The 19,525-nt window shown below is 37.0% G+C and overlaps 1 protein-coding gene across 2 annotated transcripts in view; it reads left to right on the forward strand.

Moving 5' to 3' along the window:
* The window catches only part of CPED1 (cadherin like and PC-esterase domain containing 1), a 295,598-nt gene that overhangs the window by 56,093 nt on the left and 219,980 nt on the right, over positions 1-19,525 (forward strand). For both annotated transcript variants that reach the window (XM_061197986.1, XM_061197987.1), the window contains exons 3-4: positions 3,189-3,295; positions 9,272-9,347. In XM_061197986.1, coding sequence (XP_061053969.1) covers positions 3,189-3,295; positions 9,272-9,347 — 183 coding nt within the window. The remainder of the gene's footprint in view (positions 1-3,188; positions 3,296-9,271; positions 9,348-19,525) is intronic.

The raw sequence follows: 19,525 nt of genomic DNA on the forward strand, positions 1-19,525 counted from the left end.
GTCTGCAGTCTCTGCTGTACACGTTGTCCACTAAACACTCATGCTTCTAGGTTGTTGAGCGTGACCCAAAGCTTCACAGTATATAGTAATTTGTAATCTTGTTGAGGAACAAATTTGTATCCCAGATGCTCCAAGGTTGACTTCTGAATGTTATTTACTTCACTAGTGAGTATGCTTTGCTCTCTGCCCAGTTTCTAGATTTCAGTATGGTTTTGGGAGTTTTTTAAACCAAGCTTGAATTCATAGCACCACTCATAAAACAAATAAAGCTTTTTTCTTTAAAAAAGGGCTGTGGGAATCAGGCAAGGGAGTAGATTTCTAGACAGAAATGAAGAGAAATTGAAAAGGTCTACTTTAACTAGAAAATTTAACTAGGAAATAGAGATTTGGAAGTTTGATGTAGAATTCAGCAAGGGTAACAATAGGAATTTTGAGTGGAAACAATCAGCATTTTTTTCAGACCATGGTAGCAAGAATTAGGCAGAAGGACATGAAGAGATCGCTGAAAATTTTTGGTTATACTTTACTTCATTTTAAGAGGAAATTGATGTGCTATACGGTATTTTTGAAATATTAACTTTTAACTTAAAATATTAATTAAATATTTTTGAGAGATGAGGGGTAACCTTATGAATGTCAAGAAATTGTGTGATGCTTTATAAGTTAGCCTAAATTCTTTTTGATGTTTAGATCCCTTATTGCTGCTAAGGGCAGTGACTGTCTGCCCTTTTGTTTTGCTATTTACTTTCATATTTCTAGTACCGTGTTCAGCTCAGAGGAGGTTCTTAATAAACTGAATACTTTGAATTATTTAAATGTGTCTCCAGTTTCAAACATTTATGGTTTAAATACATATTTCTTTCTATTAATTCTAGAAATTGTGTGTATGCCTTGGGTAGTGAAGGGGGGCATGCTTCAGACTTAGAGGAATATAAAACATACTCTGTTTTTTAACACCCAAACAATGCAGTCCATAATATGAAATTCCTCTCTCTCTGCCTATTCTTATCTTCTTAAAATATTTAGTTGTGTATATTATAACAGGAAGTTTCCTCTAGGGTTTTAGTGTTTCCTGGGCTAGAAGTAATATCGAATGAAAATAGTCTCTGTGTTTTCCCTTTTGAATCCATATCAAAAGGTTTTGGCTGAAAATGCCAGGTGCACATTTAAAATAAAGTATTGGAATCATCATAGAGTATTAGGTTTTGGCCATTGGAATCTGCTTGTAGTTTCCTTCAAAGTGAGAGTGCATGGGACAAGGTAGACCCTTGACACCTAAGGCCTGATGGCTATTACCTGGATGAGATCTCTCCCAACTCCCAATCACCAGCATCATTTCTCCTTGTTCTCTTGAACTATTGTGCTATCTTCCAGCATCTTGAGATACATCAAGCAAACGGAGAAGCTCTAGGACAAGAGCTCAGTTAACTTGAGTTCAGTTGTCTGGATCCTTTTGTTTGGCAGAGAGGTTTCCCTTCCAGCAACAGGACAACTATAGAGGGACCAATAGCTCAGACAGCACAGGACTTGTCAAATGGAAAAGGACTTGGTTAGTGGACAGTGAAATTTCATTCCTAATTGTCATAGATATTCTTCCTCATCAACTTTTTTTTTCCTGTATAATTCTTCTTTGAAAGCATTATGCTCTCAAGTGAGAAATTCTAGGAAATTTTTAAAAGATAGAATTTGGAGGCATTGGATATTTTCTAGCTTTTTGAAGCCACTAATAACGCAGGAACTGACTTGTGAGGTCTGGCATAAATAGTTACTTGAAGGAACATTTATCTTAGTATTGATCAACAAAAGATGCCATGTGTATAGCAATTGCTTCATTTTCTAAACCGGATTTCCATCCAAAATGGAGAAAGTTTCCCAGGTAGTACCAATTCTTTTATATATTACTTAGTGTTCTTTTTCTGTTTTTTTTTTTTTTTTTTTGAGATAGATATTTCTATATTGTTTCTGAAGTAATGTGTTTACTACCCTATCATTAGCTAGTTATTCATTCATGCATTTAACAAATATTTCTAAAGCAGCAATTATATGCAAGGTAAACTGATACAAATTTATGTAAATAGATCAAAAAGAATAAGGGAAAATAAACCCATATATAGCCACATAAATGTTAATTTTTAAGTGTTCAATTACTTATGCAAGAATGTACTCTGCTGAGATTATTTTGGCAAGTAATAACTATGATTTATTGGCAAAGAACTTTGTTCTTGGTGAAATATCATCTCTTTAGTCTGTGTTATACTCTGTATTTTAGAGTCAACTCTGTCTATAACTAGAACACAAATTCCTTTTAGACTAAACCTATGTTAAATTTTTCATTAAATTTTATTTTCTACCTAACACAACTTTTTCTTTGTAAGAAAACTTATAAGAGCATTTTTTAAAAATTTATTTATTTAAATTATTTATTTTTGGCTGCGTTGGGTCTTCGTTGCGGTGCGCAGGCTTCTTATTGCGGTGCGCAGGCTTCTTATTGCGGTGGCTTCTCTTGTTGCGGAGCTCGGGCTCTAGGCACGCGGGCTTCAGTAGTTGTGGCTTGCGGGCTCTAGAGCGCAGGCTCAGCAGCTGTGGCTTGCGGGCTCTAGAGCGCAGGCTCAGTAGCTGTGGCGCACGGGCTTAGTTGCTCCGCGGCATGTGGGATTTTCCCAGACCAGGGCTCGCACCCGTGTACCCTGTATTGGCAGGCGGATTCTTAACCACTGCACCACCAGGGAAGCCCTTAAGAGCATTTCTGATTTTCAAGATCTATGAAAAGTAAGGGTAATACGGAGGCCCAGAGCAAAATGTTCGATGTTTTGACTTCATATCGTTATAACTCTCTCATCTCTTAAAAGACTTTATAATTTTCTTTCCTCCCAATCTCCGATTAAGATTTTATAAATTTATAAAATTAGTGATTTGAAACATTCTAATTTTAGGCTTTTAAAGGAATTTTATGATATAACTTAAGATAATTGGATTTTCCCTAGGATGCAATATTAAAGTGTTACTTCTGCTTAATTAGAAAAGGTGAATTTTAGTTACTTTGAATATATACTTTTAAGTATATTCAGAATCATTGTTACTTGTGTTTTAGGATTTAAATAATTACATTCTTTAATCTGAAGAAGTAAATGGTGCCTTTAAAAATCTGATAAGAAATTGTTTGTTTTTCCATACTCTTTTGCTATTAGGTGATTTGGGCTCTTGGGATCTGCTCGTTTGCCTGTCTTCTAGGAAAGCTGGTGGAAAACCTTGCATATCCAAGGAAGACATGTGCCAGTTAGGTTTACATCAAAAGGTAAACATTCTTTTTCAAAATGTGCACAGATTTTATCAGACCTATGAATATTAACACCAGTACTTCCTGGTCCATAATGTTGAAAAAAAAAAAAAGTCTTGAAAAACTGGAACCGTTGCATCTTTGGAGAAAGTTTCAGTGGCCATGCCTTATACACTTTACCATAAAATTTCACCATTTGGGTTTGATAAGACCCCCTTCAACTTCAGCTGCTACCAATAAGGATCCAGTTTTACCTAGTGGGACCCAAAACTTGACCTTGAACTACATAGCCTATGGAGTGTTGCTTACCCTGGCCACCTGTCCATCCAAAGTAGTAAAAATTTTATTTACTAGATCCCTGTTTTGACTTTTCAAACTTAAATTGATATCCTGAATTATAACAAATTTATATAGTTTTTTTATTAACTTTTAAAATTGACATCCTATATCTACTATCGTGTGTAAACTTTTATAAATGCTTCTAGAAAAATTAACTAAAAATTATCAGATGCCTACAATGTGCTAGTCACTGAGCTGGAAAATTTGCATATGCTCTATTTTTGGTAACTTTAACAAATCTGTGAGAAAAGTGTCAAAGCCAATAGCTATTTTTCAGTAGTAAAAGAGTACTATAGTAGCTACCGTGATCATTTGATATTTCTGCAATTGACAGTTGTGATCACTCCTTCTTCCTTCTAACTCTTTCCTTCCTTGACCTTTAGACTGAGCACATTCTTTCGCTTCTTCTCGTACATCTTTGGCCATCCTTTCTGTGTCCTTCAGAGCCACCTTTTCTCTGTCCGTTCTTTAAATGCCTCTGTTCCCCAGCACCACCCCTAACGTTTCACCTACCATTTGTAGTTGATGACTCCCAAATCTACATCTAAAGTTCAAAGCAGTTTCCCATGCTTCAGGCTTGTGTGTGTAACTACCCACTGAACATCTCTACTTAGATGTCACATAGGACCTCAGACTCAACGTAGAGAAAATGAATTCATTATTTTCCCTGGTAAACTCACTTCTGCGCTTGCATTTAGAAGCTCTGCAGAACTGCTCTGCTGGTCATGAGCGTGATTAACCACTCTTGTCACTTCCTAAGATAGAAATCTGGCCTTCACCTTTGAGCCCTTCCTCTCTCTTGTCATCTGCATTCTATCAATCATGAATACTAAGGAATTTAACTTCTAAATAGTTCTCAAATATCTTACCTACTCTCCATACTTACTGCCTTTATTCTGGTCAGACAGTCACCATGTATAACCAGGACAATTGCTGAATCCTCCTCACTGATTTTTCTGAAGCAAGTGTTTTGCCCCTGAAATCCATTGGGTTCTCAGTTATCAGAGTGAAAAATAGAAAATGCTGAATTAACCTGGTTACTCCTGTGCTTAAAATCTTGCATGGCTTCCCATCAGCTACAGGATAAAGTTGACAATATTTGCTGTGTGTATCAGTCAACCTCCCAGCAGGAAACAAATGCCATACTCCAAAGGATTTAACTGAAGAGAAACTAATGAAAGAGCTATTTACAGAGTTTTTGGCAGGATAAGAGAAACAAAAAAGATTAGAGGCACCCAGGGACCAACAACATCATAAGGTTTTACCACCCTTGGTCTGAAGAAGGGTGTGTACAATAGAAGGAATTGTATAGCAAAACCAGATAAGAGCCGGAGCCAAGAAAGAGGGATCCGTGGAAAGGAGCTATAAACATAGGGGAATGTAGCCATTACCAAATTATAGCCCTGCAGAGAGGAAGCCAGGAAGATAAGTATTCAGCCTCTCTCTACTCCCACCTTCCAATCTCTTGCCAAGGCCTTCTCCTGAGAACGATTCTAAGTGCTTACATATTTGTTTATATACATTCTTTACATATGAAAAGACTGAAGCACAGAGAGATTAAGAAAATTACTTAAGTCGTCCTAGCTAATAAATGAAGCATCTAGGATTCAAACTCTGGAAGTCTGACTTTAAATTCTGTGTTCTTAACCATATCACTATAGAACCTTTCTAAATAAATATTTAGCTGCTGCACTTAAAGCCTATTCTAATGAATATTCTTAAAGAATACACAAATTCTAAATGATACATTTAGATAACTGTCACTTTGGAGCATGAATAATTTGAAGTTTTGTGAACCATGACTTATTTATGTAAACATAAATATTCAAAACAGAAGTTGCTTCAGATTTGTTGGGTATGTGTTAGGATTGTTAATGACCTTAGAATGAACAAAGAAAGGGCACCTGCTCAAATGAGGATTACTCACCACTTCAGAGCTTTGGAATTTAAGTGCTTAATGAAAATGATCTTAAGGTCTGTTATAGATCATGAATGACCAGGAGTCTCTCTAGCCAGGAGAAAAGTAACAGGAATTTAAGACTGTATTGGTCTGTGTGATGCTGAAAGTGAAGCAAGGTCCACTATTTGGGGTGACACTAAGTTTAGTAAGTGGGGCTCTATCTCACCTCTAACAGGTCCTGGTATTTCAAGAGCAGAGAAATTCGTTTCTAGTTCTGAATGTTTGTAGGATTAGCAGTCCCTGAATCTGGGATGCTGTTTTTAGTACTTGGAGCACTGAGAACTACTGAAATGGCTCTTATTTTACAGCTTGCTAGGACATTTTCAGGTGACCGTGATGGAGTGATAATTACCTGGGAGAGACATGGATGATAATAAGACTGTATTTTCTTTGATTAGCTGGTTCCCTTCTTGCCATTAATTCTCTTCCTTATGGATGATACTGAACAGCTTTCAGGGAGAAGGTCTGATTTTTGATAAAAGATGTGAGCATCTGTACAGATCTAATGAAGAAAAAGGACAGTTCCCTAAGATACAATGTGACATGTGTGTCACTCTCAATGTTCATGAGTGACCAAAAAAAATTTTTTTCCCTGGGTGCTTTCTTACACTTTATATAAATAGCTCATGTCAAATGTCTACTTTCCTTAATGAGTTAATGGTATTACTGTAGTTTTAGTTTTTTTGAATTATAAACACTTTCTGAATGTTTATAATTAACATCATACTGTTGCTCTTATTAATGAAATATGTCTCAAAATAAGAATGATTTTTTTTTTTTACTTTTGCTTCTGACGGTATGTAATGAAAACAATTTAGATTACCACAGAGTAGGATTGAAATATTTTTAAATGCACATTTCCTTTCTCCCAGTTTGATCTCAGAAATATTCTAGGGCCCAAATGTCATTATCATTTTTTTATATGCATTCTAATCCTTTCAAAGATACAGAAACTTCTGTGCCAAGAAAAACAGCTGTCTATATAAAATATACATGCGTGCACTTGCACACGCGCACACACACACACACACACATATAAAGCATTCAAACCCAGTACAAAATCGGTATATATTAAAAATGACTGTTTGGGTGGTAATGATGTGTCAGTGTAGCTTCATCAGTTGTAACAGATGTACCACTCTGGGGGAGATGTTGGTAATGGGGGAGGCTGTGTGTGGGTCGGGGGAGTGGGTATATGGGAAATCTCTGTACCTTCTGTTCAATTTTGCTGTGAACTTAAATTCTATTAAAAATAATTATTGCAGTATTAAGCTGGAGAAGCTCATCGTATAAAAGTCAGCTAATCCCAGTGAAAACTTCTTTATGTTCCACTTGATAATGATGCAAATCTTATATATTTTATGATGTACATAAAAATAAGAATAAAAAGCACTAGGATACCGAAGAACATTATTAGGTTTAACAATTAAAAAGTTAATTAAGAAAGTTAATATGTGTAATAAAGTTGATTTAGCACAGCTGTAGGACCCATAGCCTTGTATGTGTTTATTTTTTTGTGCCAAGTTATTTAGTTTAACTGCTTAGCTTGGTGCTCAGTTCCAGAGTAGAACGGAGATGATATTTCTAGTGTCACGTGTCACCATGGTCATGTCATCTTCTTCTACTCTGTGAATTCCAAAGATGTGCTTTGGAGGAAAGAGCAGTGGAAGAGGTCATTGGGTAGGGGATGGGAAAGTGAGAGCAGTTGCTTCCTTTGGCTTGGCTCTGGTTTTTTGAAGCAAATGCTTTGTTGACCCTGAGTCAGTTCATCGTTGTGACCCAAGGTCTCGTGTGAAAAGTCTTCTCTCTGATATGACACAACAACTACCCTTGTATCTGAAATCTGTGCAAGCTGTACTCTGTCTTTGCAGCATTTACACACATTCTTCTGGCCCGTTAGTTCAGTTACTGTGATCCATTTAACCAGGGCTCTGCTAGTCCTTTCAGTTTGTAGAGGTCAGGAGGGCATACCAGGGATGCTCTAAACGTCTGCAAGGCCGGCACATTTACTCTGAGCCCTTCAAGAAGTGGGAGAAGGTTTTCAATAGGACCTGTGTCCATACACAGCCTTCACTACTACTTACCTAATGCTGCTTCTTTTTCTTGGCCCTTCTATCGTTAAAGATTCTATTTAATCAATAGCAACTGAGTGATTTTTTTCCTTAAGTGGAGGAAAATGGTTCAAGTTTATTGACTTTTAAACCTTTTCACAATCTAATTTAGAAAGGTTCTTTGTGTGTTAACAATAACAGCAAAACCCCCAAGCCTCTAGGATGGGTTCCCCAGACCTTTGCAATCATGCTCTGTCCCTCCCTCTAGCCTGTCTTAGGCTGAACTGAAAACTTCAGGACTTTATGAAAGACCTTCTTCTTTTCCTACATTTAGACTCTAAAGCTGATCACTTTTGAATTTGAGAAATGTAGACATCCCTAAAATCTAAAGTGTACTATACACTTTTCTCAATTATCATATTCACAAGAGTGGATTCTGCTGAAGCCTGGGCTTTATTTATGCATGACCAGGGCTGAAGTTTACAGTTTGCTGAATAAACGGATAGAGTTAACAAGATTGCAAGGGTTAGAGAACTTTTAAACGATGAACTGTTTCAAAGCACTTTAAATGAATCCTTTTTTAAAAACTACAGCTTATGACTGAATTACTGAATTGATCAAAGCTTAGAGCGGAAGTGGTATTTAGAGACCCAAGGCTCTATTTCACAAACGGAGAAATTGAAAAGAAGTAAAGTGACGGGCTCAAGGTTCTGATTTTGTTACAGGCCAGAAGTGGGACTACAGCCCATGTCTCTGGTTCCCTCTCTTTTCTCCAGCTGCAGCTGAGTTCTTTTTATCCAGTCAGGCCAGCCGGCCACAGCAAAGAAACTCTAATACGTTTTTAGGGTAGAGTGAATTAATTTGAAAGTAATCAATAATTGCTCAAAAATGAATCTGATTTTCAAGCTGATTTACACTGACTCTTTCTGTTGGTTTTAAGGAGGCGTTACCATGTTTGGCATTATTTGGGGGATTTAGCTGAGAATAGCTAATCTGAAAATTCAGAAGAGGAGGGAATTAAGCTTGCTTGTATCTTTTCTTTAAAAATTAAAAGATATGTTTGAATTTATGACAACATTTATGAAGCTTTCTAAGAACAAATTTTTGTTAAAATATAGTTTTGTGGTGACTGGGTTTTATACTCAAAAGCAATAAATACCCTTCAGTATGAAGTGAAAACTATAAATGCTGACAGGTTTAGCATTGAATTACCACTAGATGTCCGTGATTCAAATCATCGAGGGCCTTTGGAACTTGGGAGTGTAGCTGACTTTGAGGAATGTTTAGTACTATTTTTGGCCAAAGCAAAATGTGCAACTATCAAGTTAGTAGTGTTACTCTATTTGCCATAATGACATAAATTATTTTCTTATTTTTTCTAGCAAATATCATGGCTTTGAAATATATCAAGGTTTTAACAAGTATTCCCAAATATTTTGAAGATTTCTAAGGGCACGTTTTTATTTTATGTTATCAAATAAACCACTCTATTATTTTGGATTTTAATGTTGACTTACAGAGATTTGAAAGTAGGAGGTGGTTGGTGTAGACAATGCTTCACATCTGTACCCTGTAGGCTGTTTGTATTTTCTTTGCTTTAGCAGAGAATGCTTAACTCACTAGAATCTTTTTTATTCCTTTCAGGTAAACATATTACCAGAAATACAACACCAGCTTTGCAGAAAGGAAGGATTATGTCAACTAATTAGAAGATTTCCAGGTAATCTTTCATTTGCTTCCTTATGCATAAACCTGTGAGATATATAGGCTTCCTCAGCAGACACCCTAAGGAGCCCTCAGATCAGCGTACTAAGCTCCTTTGTTTATCAATTCCACTATCACAAATCTGCCAGAATCCACAAGGTTCTGCCAATGGGAGGACCTTGATCATAAGGAATAACACAAAACATTGATATTCTTTCTTTTAGATTTGCCTTCTAACTTTCTAGATGAATATTCCTTTTCTTCCTATGTATTTGTCTTCAAAATAATTGCTGCTTCGTATGTAAAGCAATTATTATAGTACTTCTTAATTATATAAAACTTGAGGTTTTTTAAAAATGTATTTCTTTATGATCAAGTGATTCTGATCTTAACAATTTCGTTTCTTCTTTCTGAAGTTCTCTCAATTTGTCTTGACAACTTTAGAAATTTGGGACAAAAATTACCATCTCACTTCTTCATAGAATCCCAGAGTGGAAAGAACACATCAGATGGCATATGAGTCTTCATAGATGAAATTATAGCCTACTTGAAAACCCATCAGTGAAAGAGTTCCTCACATTTCTAGTTTAAAACCCACTTAATGTTTAATAGCTATGCCCCTAGAAAATATTGCACTATATAATTAAAATTTAAATCCACATAATTTTAATTCTGTTTTTAAAAATTAATTTGTGTCTGAGTTGAATCAGAAAACTGGTATCTTAACCCATCAGCTTTTCCATGGGGTTTCTGCTTCTACATCAAACATTAACCACATTGGCATGTCCCATTATAAAGACTACAGTCGTCTATTGTCATTTACCAAGGATTAAAATAAAATAAATATAAATCAGCAATTAATCTTTCAATTTAAGATACTTGTTTAAAATAAATAATAGCTGTATAAACCTGGTTCTGCAGTTACCATTTTATATGACAGTTGTAACTGACTCCCTAATCTCTTTGTTTTGTTTTTGTAAACTTTAGCTGGATAGTTTTTTATTTTATAAAAAAAAGAAAAGTAATGTTTTTGTGAGAAGCAAGTAAAATAATTATTCCCATTAATGCATTATTAATAAGTATCTAGAAATCCTTTAATTAAGGCAATTTGAAAAACATTTGTTTATGTTTTGACCAGAACTTACATACTTTTAAAGTATGTTTTTCTTTGTTGCTGTTTACATTTCAAAATGATTGATTAGCACTGGAGTTAGCAGAATAGAATCATAATAATGAAAACCTGTTTGTAGCCAGAAATGGATTACCAGTTTTAAAAAATTCCCCAAATAACTCTTACCTAAGTTTATATTTTGCTTCCATAAAATTAAAACTTTTTTTTCTGTCTTTTTTGCTTTAAACATTTTTTTTTCTCAAGAACATCTGTAAGTTCCAGACACCTTTCCCCACTCTGTCTAGTTTGTAATTTTCTATTTATCTCTGTGACTAACAAGGTAATTTCATGGAATATACAGCCTTTTTAATGGAATTATTTCTCCTGTAATGTTATCTTTCTGTAGCTGAAGATAATTTTCTTAGATGTGTAGCTTTAAAGCAATATGTCTACAAACATTGTTTTCTGATATAAGCTTTATAAACAATAGCTTATGTTGGAGACTCTGGCTATGAATATACAGTATACACTATAAAATCAGTATTCACAAGATTAAAAAACACGTTATTGTGAATGCTGAATATTTAATATTGAATACAGATTAGGTAGCATCATGCTGGTACCTAAAGTTATTTTAAAAAGTAAGGTATTATTAAAAAGATAGTAAAACTAAACATAATACTATATACTTTAGCCATTTTATTTAAAGCCAAAGTGGCCCATGCTCTTTTGAGCTGTGTTTCATTTAGAGACAGGCAAAACACAAATTTTGAAACCAGAGATTTTAGCTCCACCGCCTGTTAGCTGTGTGAGTTAAATTTGGGGTTTGTTGGTTTTTGTTTTTGTTTTTTAATCTATATAGTGAGTAGAGTGAGACCCATTTCACAGATTTAATTTAAAAAATAAAGTGTAGCTACAGGTATGTCTATGTGTGTGTATAATTTTATTTGAAGAATGAAGCATATTACAATATATGCGTATTATGTACCTCCAGAATGGTAACTGGATGATCCTAGATTTGAAAAGTTCAGCAACGGGCCTTTCAATATTTTCTCTCTTCATATGACTGATTATCACTACAGTTTTATGTTTCTGTCAAAAACTGTGAAGAGTCTGAGATTTCACCTACTTCCAAGCTCACAAATCTGCCTGCCACAGTTTCATGGGAGCTGGCAGAAGACAGGAGACGCCTGGGTCAGAGACAAATGACTTTATTGTTTATAGCAATAGCAGCAGACAGATTATCAGCATTTACACTGGTTCACTGAATCGCAGCTCCCCCAGGGCAAGTGAAGAGGGCTAGGAGGTGACACTTGTATACTAAGTGGTTTGCATTTCAAGAGCAGAGCTCTGACCTTAGGTAGTTTGAATGTTCCTAATGGTCAGTGAGTATGCCTGCCCTTTGCCTCAGAGAGAGACATTATTTTTGTTATACTGGACAAAAACTTCTCTTTGCTCTGGAGTGAGACACCATCTCTATCTTTCAAGGCTATCTGCTGCATAAATATCTTTGAAAAGATAGTTCAGAATAGACTGTCAGTGCCTCTGTTTGCAAATGATGCAAAAATGTGAAAGATGCATGGAGACGTATCTCCTAACCATTTCAGAGAAGAATACCTGACAGGTTTTAGCTCTGAAGCTTAAACAATATATAATTCAGAGCAAGATTTAAAGCCTGGTTGTGCTTCAGTTTTTTTATCTGTAAAAATAAGACATTTGGCAATGATCAATAATGGTGAGATTTCATGATTCCACCGTGCCTTTTTCCCATACAGACACGCTCTCCCAGGCTTTATCTTGAGCAGTAGGTAGAGACAAGGATGCTATGAAAGGAGGGATGATCATCCTAATAAATCTGAGTGGGACCTTGCAAGTGTGTGGCAGGACAAGCAGAGTTTGGGCCAGATATATGGGAGCGTTTGAAGACAGAGTGTAAGACTAAGACAGTCTGTTCCATTCCCCAACCACACAGAGTGTATCTGCCATTAGACTTGTGACTCACATTGAAAGGCACAAATCCATGGAATTTTTACTGGCTAGCACAAAGGTTTATTTTTATCTTGCCATTTAATGCTTTGGTGTTTGAAATCAAATGTTTTCATTGGCCCAAACTTTTTGCTAATGGTTTTTGTTGCTTTTTATTGTTTGGTTTTTTTTTTGATAAAAAGTTTTTTTCCCCTATATTTGAAATATAAGTACAAAACAAAACATCACAGAACCTGTTTTACTTGGGTTGTTGTTTTTGTTCTCCTTTATGATATCCAAGAAGCCCTGGTTAGGAGTGTGCCAAAGTTTTGGCTATTACTCATTCTTTCCAGTAGTTTTATCTTAGTTCTGAGCGCAGGCTTTTACGTGAAATTTGAAATGTACCCAGACTCGTACTCAAAGATAGCATTTTGAACATTTTAGGATCTCTGGCCTCATCTTTTTAGTAACATGAGTACATAAAAAAAGAAAAGGAAAATGATAAATAGAATTTACACATTCTGTTGTATCAAAACAAGTGTAGACTTAAAAAAATTGTAGATATTTACTACCAAATATAAAATATATCTTTAAATAACATAATTGAACTTATTTTTAAATATTGACCAATAATAGCTTTTATCTCACATGGAACTGCTGATTGTTTTTTAAATTCTAGGTCTAAAAATTTCTGTTTATCATATGATATCAGTGAAGTATTGTCAGGGAATCAAATAGCCTAGCTTGAATTTAAACAAAGCAACATGGAAATTGTCAATGCTTAATACCATTTGAGGATTTTTATTGATTTCATTTTTTCCTCTCCTCTGCTGTAAGGAATGTACTCCTTCAAACAAGAATGTGAGAAATGAGATTCCCAGTGTTAAAGGAAATTGGAGACTTACCTCTACGAGGCAATCAGGCAAACTTTCACAGAAGACCAGAGTTTGCTTATTCTCTGTGCTCTCAAATGCTGACACCCCCTCTGTGTGTCCTCTGAATGCTCCTTCATGCTTATATCTTTCCAAAGTCTTCCACCTCTGTCCCACACATGATTATATCCTTTGTGCAAAACAGTCTTTCCCCAAGTAAAACTCTCATCTTTTTAGTATGACTACTTCGGCTAGGTAATAGCAGAAAGTAAGCTGATGGAACTAATTCAGACTAAATTACACCCTCACCCCAGTCATAAGCCTCTTAGATGTATTTGCATTTTATAAAAGAAGCTTGCAAACCCAATGAATTTCTAATTGGTAGAATTTCTGGAAGCGCATTCAAATTCCCACTCAGTTCATCCAGTCCATTATCGAGACTATAGCCAGAGTGATCTTTTCCTCCATCTCTTTCAGAAATAAAACAAGCCTGTTAGGCAGTCTGTCTAGGGACTAAACAGTGAGGCCCAGGTAACTAGCTATCTGATGCTCTGACTTGAGCTGGGGATAGATTTTTATCTAGATCAGAAGTCACACACCCAAATGTTTACAAGAGCCTGGCATGTGACATAAAGAATTTGTAACAAATACAGAAGCTTGAGAGACCAAATAACCTGCACATTTTCAGTATTTGGCTTGTCGTCAAATGTATAGACTCATTAACATAAGCCATCTGGGCTCCAAGAAGAGAAGAGGAGTTGAAGACATAGGAAAGTACAAGGCAGTATGACGTGGCATCACCCAGATATACCTCAGCAGAGTGGCATTGCTGGAAACATAAAGTTCCCTCATGTTTCTCATCCCTGTTAAATTCAGTTACCACTAAGATTCAGATCCCATCTGGTGGCCTGGTCCTTCTCCTTCTACCTCTTTATTCCCGTACTTCTCTCCACTGCTTCCTCTTAGCACATGTTTGCATTTCTCTAAACCCTTGGTAACTCCACCTTCCATTTTCCTCACAAAGTGGTAACTTTGTTAAGCCCTAAGAACAGTGAAGCTGGGTGTTGTACTAAAACCTTCATCTCTGGAGTTGGGAGGGATTTGTTGATGTCTCTCTGCCAGTCCTCCTTACTCTCATCTCTCAACATCGTGATCATTTAGAATATTCAATAAGAAAATCATCACCTTGGTTAACTTCTTCTGGAGACTTCAGATCTGCCATCATTCTTATCAGTTTTGATGTCCACACCAATGACCCTTTCAGCATCACAGCTCTTTGATCTCATCAAATCCATGACCTTCATTCCTCTGCAGCTTCAGCCTCCCGCCTGTGTAGGCTTGCTGATTAGTAACTTGCATCACAGACAACTACATCCATCTTTGAGACTTTAAACTAATTTACCACTTTATAATCACTGTCTTTCTGGCTTTTTCATTCCTTCAATGCCTCTGAGCCTAGAATCTCAGATGTCACTTTCAGTACTCTTAATTCTGCTACTTTCTCCAAGGCCCTCAGCCATATTTGGCCATAATTTCTTTCCTACTAAGCCTGGACCACTTAGCCTGCCGCTTGAAGTATTTCCCTAGAAGTGTCTGTATTTTTCCTCCACACCAGCCCTTAAGCCACCAATTAAGAAAAACCCTACAGTCTGACTTTTCTGCTCCCACACAATAAACACTGGAGAAAATCACACAAGTTCGCTGTTCTCTTTTCCGAGGATGTCCTCCTCACTTGCGAAAATGGAAAAAATCATACTACTCCTGCAATTGTCAGTTCAGCCACCATCACCAACACAACTGGCTAGTGGCCCATGAAGCAGCCTCTCCTAATTTCCCTCTACTTATGAAAACATATTAAACATTTGAAGAACGACTCCTATATAGAAAGTATATATTTCTACTTGCAATATAGAAAAATCTAGGAGGAATTTCCATGCATTCTAAGGCTGATGGAAACAAATTGTAATTCTTAGTGCTCTGTTCAATTCAGTTTAGGTAGAGAAGACCCTCTCCTCCATTCTCAGGATGTATTTCCAAAGAAAAGCTAGCAGAACGTGCTGATGGTTTGGATGTGGTTTGTGAAAGAATGTGTCCTACAGCTTTAGCAAACCATCAGTTGGGCTAAACAAGTTAGATGCCAGGAGCTTACATCTGTCATTCACCTGTTGGTCTCAGAAAAGTCAACTGTTGAAAAAAGGACACATCCCTTCCAAGTTGAGTATATTGTTTTTCAAATGAAGAAAATATGAAGAAGAAAGTAAATATCCTGATTCACCAACCCAGAGATAATATTTCTTTTTTAATTTTTTTTAATTTTTTATTATTTTATTATTTATTTATTTATTTAGGCTGCGTTGGGTCTTCATTGCTGTGCGCGGGCTTTCTCTAGTTGTGGCGAGGTGGGCTACTCTTTGTTGCGGTGCGCGGGCTTCTCATTGTGGTGGCTTCTCTTGTTGCAGAGCACGGGCTCTAGGCACGCGGGCTTCAGTAGTTGTGGCACGAGGGCTCAGTAGTTGTGGCTCGCGGGCTCTAGAGCGCAGGCTCAGTAGTTGTGGCGCACGGGCTTAGTTGCTCCACGGCATGTGGGATCTTCCCGGACCAGGGCTCGAACCCGTGTCCCTTGCATTGGCAGGCGGATTCCTAACCACTGCGCCACTAGGGAAGCCCCCAGAGATAATATTTCATATTGAAAATCTAAACTATTGCTGCTCAGGACTGTCTTCCAAGTGAAGTCTACCCGATTTGCTGAGGCAGATTTACACTTTCTTTCCTCTTTGTTTCTGTTGTACCCATGAAAGCTTCCCTAATAGCCCAGTCACAGTGTGTCTTAGTTGTATTTGTATGTGTTTGTCTCCCCACAAGGACTGAGACTCCCTGAGGGCAGGGCCTTATTATTCTCTTCTCAAGTTAAGTGCATGGGCATAATTCCCAGTATATAACAGTTCCTCTAATATTTTTAAATGAAAGACTGGAGAGGATGCTAATGGAGGGGGTTGGAATTGTGGAAGGGGAGCCCTGCTGATCATCAGAGGGTTTTGGCAATGCTTGGACGGATTTATCCATTTACTCCCTACACAAACTCCGTATTGAATTAGTGCTGTGCGGCAGAGAACAGGGCAGGAGAAGTGGAAGATACGGTCTCCTTCCTCCAAGATATAATTACCCATTTTGAGTAATAAGGAATTTGCATCTATGAAAGAACTAGAGAACTGTTACCATATTGCACACACAAGGCAGAAAGATATCAATAAACTATATGATGTGGTACCCACTTCTAGGTGATTACCATTGCAGACAAGAGACTGGTCACCTTATTCCTGTCTAAAAAGAACAAGCTTAACACTTTCTCACATCGTTGGTTATCCTCATTCATGCAGGCTGGAGATGGATATGTACTTCTTATGGGAAGGCTTGTATTTTTGTACCATTTGAACCCAAAAGTCTTTAAATATTTGTTTACCATTTCTTCAGAGGAGAGGCTAAGGGCTGACTGCCAAAAGGATGAAGTAGGGAGACAGTGCTGAGAGGTATCTCTCATTACTTATCCAGTAATGTTTTAGGACTTCTTATAGATGAGCTTTCTGGGCAGTTTTCTTCATCTTAATGGTTCTGCATTCAGGACAGAGGAAATAAATCCAATACTTCTTGCTGACTATTGTTGCTTCATTGTTTTTTTTTGGACCTGTGAAAGAAAGTGAAGATGTCTGAGATGTGGCCACAAAACCTAAATCAGAAAGAAAGAGCATTGATCTTGGTTGCAGAGGATGTGAGGTGGATTATTTTTCTTTTTTAAGCCCTTAAAAAAAAAAACAAAAAAAAACACCTTAAAACCTTGACTTAAAAAAAAATCTCAGAAGCCCCATGTAACATAGGAAGAAATGAAATTGCTTTGGTCAAAAAAGGGTAGGGTCCTTTGTCCTCTCCTTTACCCTTTCTTTTTCTTCCTTCTGGTGGCCCCCGGAGGCTACTGCCCGACACCTGTCTGACCCCAAAAAACCCCAGAGAGTTCAGCCTGGGAACCATGACTCTAGAGAAAGAATTTTAGAATAGAGAGCATGAATAGTGGTCAGTGGAGGTGGATTCTGTTTATCAAGTGTGATTCTATTTTCAGGCATGAAAGTTCATAGAAATGTTCTTCTCTTTCTTTCCTGTATCCTCTTAAGTTTTTTGGCCACCCATGAGAAGGAAAATAGAAATCAGATTTTAAAAATGATCAAACATGTATTTTTTAACTCCTTTTAACTTTCCCTTTTATTATGCCTTTATTATGCTAGTGAGCTACATTCAATAGGAAAAGAATAGAAAATACAGATAAGCAAAAAGCAAGAAAAAATGTAAATTTAGTGAAACTACATAATTTTCCTGTTCATGAACAATTTTTACATACTAGAGTACTATGCAATTCAAGTGTGAGCAAATCGTGGCATGTTTATCTGTGGAAAACTATGAAGACATTAAAAGCGATGGAGGGACTTCCCTGACGGTCCACTGGTTAAGACTTTGCCTTCCAATGCAGGGGGTGCGGGTTCAGTCCCTGGTCAGGGAGCTAAGATCCCACGTGCCTTGTGGCCGAAAAACCAAAACAGAAAACAGAAGCAATATTGTAACAAATTCAATAAAGACTTTAAAAATGGTCCACATCAACAACAAAATCTTAAAAAAAAAAGTGATGGAGAGCTACATTTATTGGCATACAAAAATATTCACACTATATTGTTGAGTTAAAAATAAAGAGGAGTAATCCCAATATATATATATATTACATATATTTTATATTAGTATATATTTTACCTATTCATATAATATCTATGTAAAATATATGCTAATAATATATTTTGTTTTAAAAAATATTCTTATATATACATATGTATATTAATTCACTTAGTACTCACAATGTCTCCATGAGGGAGATATCATTATTATTCCTATTTATCTCAAGTGTAGAGAAATTAAGTAAAATTTTCAGTATCACACATCTAACAAATGGTATCTTCACATAGTCAGTATGAGTCTGGAGTCTCCTTTCTTAACCACTTCACTCCTCCAAACTCCTCCGGGTGGCATTCATGGCCTGACACAGGCTGAGGTCCCTACATTTCTCCCTGGTCTCCTACTGTCCCCCAACCTAACTCTCTGCTCAAGCCAAGCCCCTCCCTTCACTGTCCCTTCAACACCAGGCTTACTGCCCACTCCTTTTCCTGCCTTTACCCTAATGACCTCATTTAACTTAACCATCTCTTTAAAGACTTTTTCTCCAAATACAGTCACATTCTGAGGTACTGGCGGTTAGGCCTTCAACATGAATTTTGAGGGGATACAATTCAGCCCATAACAGCCAAGGAAGAGGCAGGGAACTGCGATCCGTATGTTGAGAGGAGAACGGATCCCCAAAGGAAGAAAGATACTGGACAGATAAAACAATGGATGTCTATTATTATAGGTTTTTGATAAATATTTATTGATTGTTTATGATAAAGCCCATGGCATTCTTTAGGCAGAACGAATCATTGTGCCTAAATGATTCATTTTAAAGTGAGGGACTATTCATGTTTCCTTCTCTTTGTTACTTTCTACCATGAACCCCAGTTCTCACACGTTCTCAGACCTTTCTCTGCTCTCCAGAGCTAGCTAATATGAGAAATTAATTCGTTCTGCTCTACTTTCCTCTCTCAAGTATACCCTTTTTTTCATTCGATATACTTCAACCCAAAATAATAATTTTATGGATAACAATTTTAGACACCATTGCAGACCAGTCAGAATTTCATGGAAACTATTGAATCCTGCAAAGGCAGCAATCATCTGCTGAGTCTGGCCTGTCCATAAAGCTGATCACTCTGCCTATGAGCCATGAATCTCTAAATGGACTAATCACAGACACAATCAAACGGAGACTTTGAGAAAACGATAGCATCGCCTTGCTTCATTTCCTTGAAAATGGGAAAAAATATTTGCTGCTTATTATCGCCTGTTAGTCATAAGCTACGTAATTCTTCTTTCCATTTGGCATATCTTAAGACTAAGAAGCAAACTTGTCGATGTGCCTGGCATATATACTGTGACGTGCTTCCTGCCCGGCCACCGGCAGGACAGGAGGGAGGGTCAGTGGAGGCTGGTAGCACTGGGGTATGGGGGTCACTGGGAGCTTTGGGAGACTCACTTTTTCTCTGGGAGAAGCTAGATCGAGCTCAGTGACCCAAAGGTGCTTTCTTGCTCTGGTGTTGCTCACGACATTATACTTTGCAC

Source organism: Eubalaena glacialis, chromosome 8 (assembly GCF_028564815.1).
Source record: "Eubalaena glacialis isolate mEubGla1 chromosome 8, mEubGla1.1.hap2.+ XY, whole genome shotgun sequence".
Taxonomy (NCBI): Eukaryota; Metazoa; Chordata; class Mammalia; order Artiodactyla; family Balaenidae; genus Eubalaena; species Eubalaena glacialis.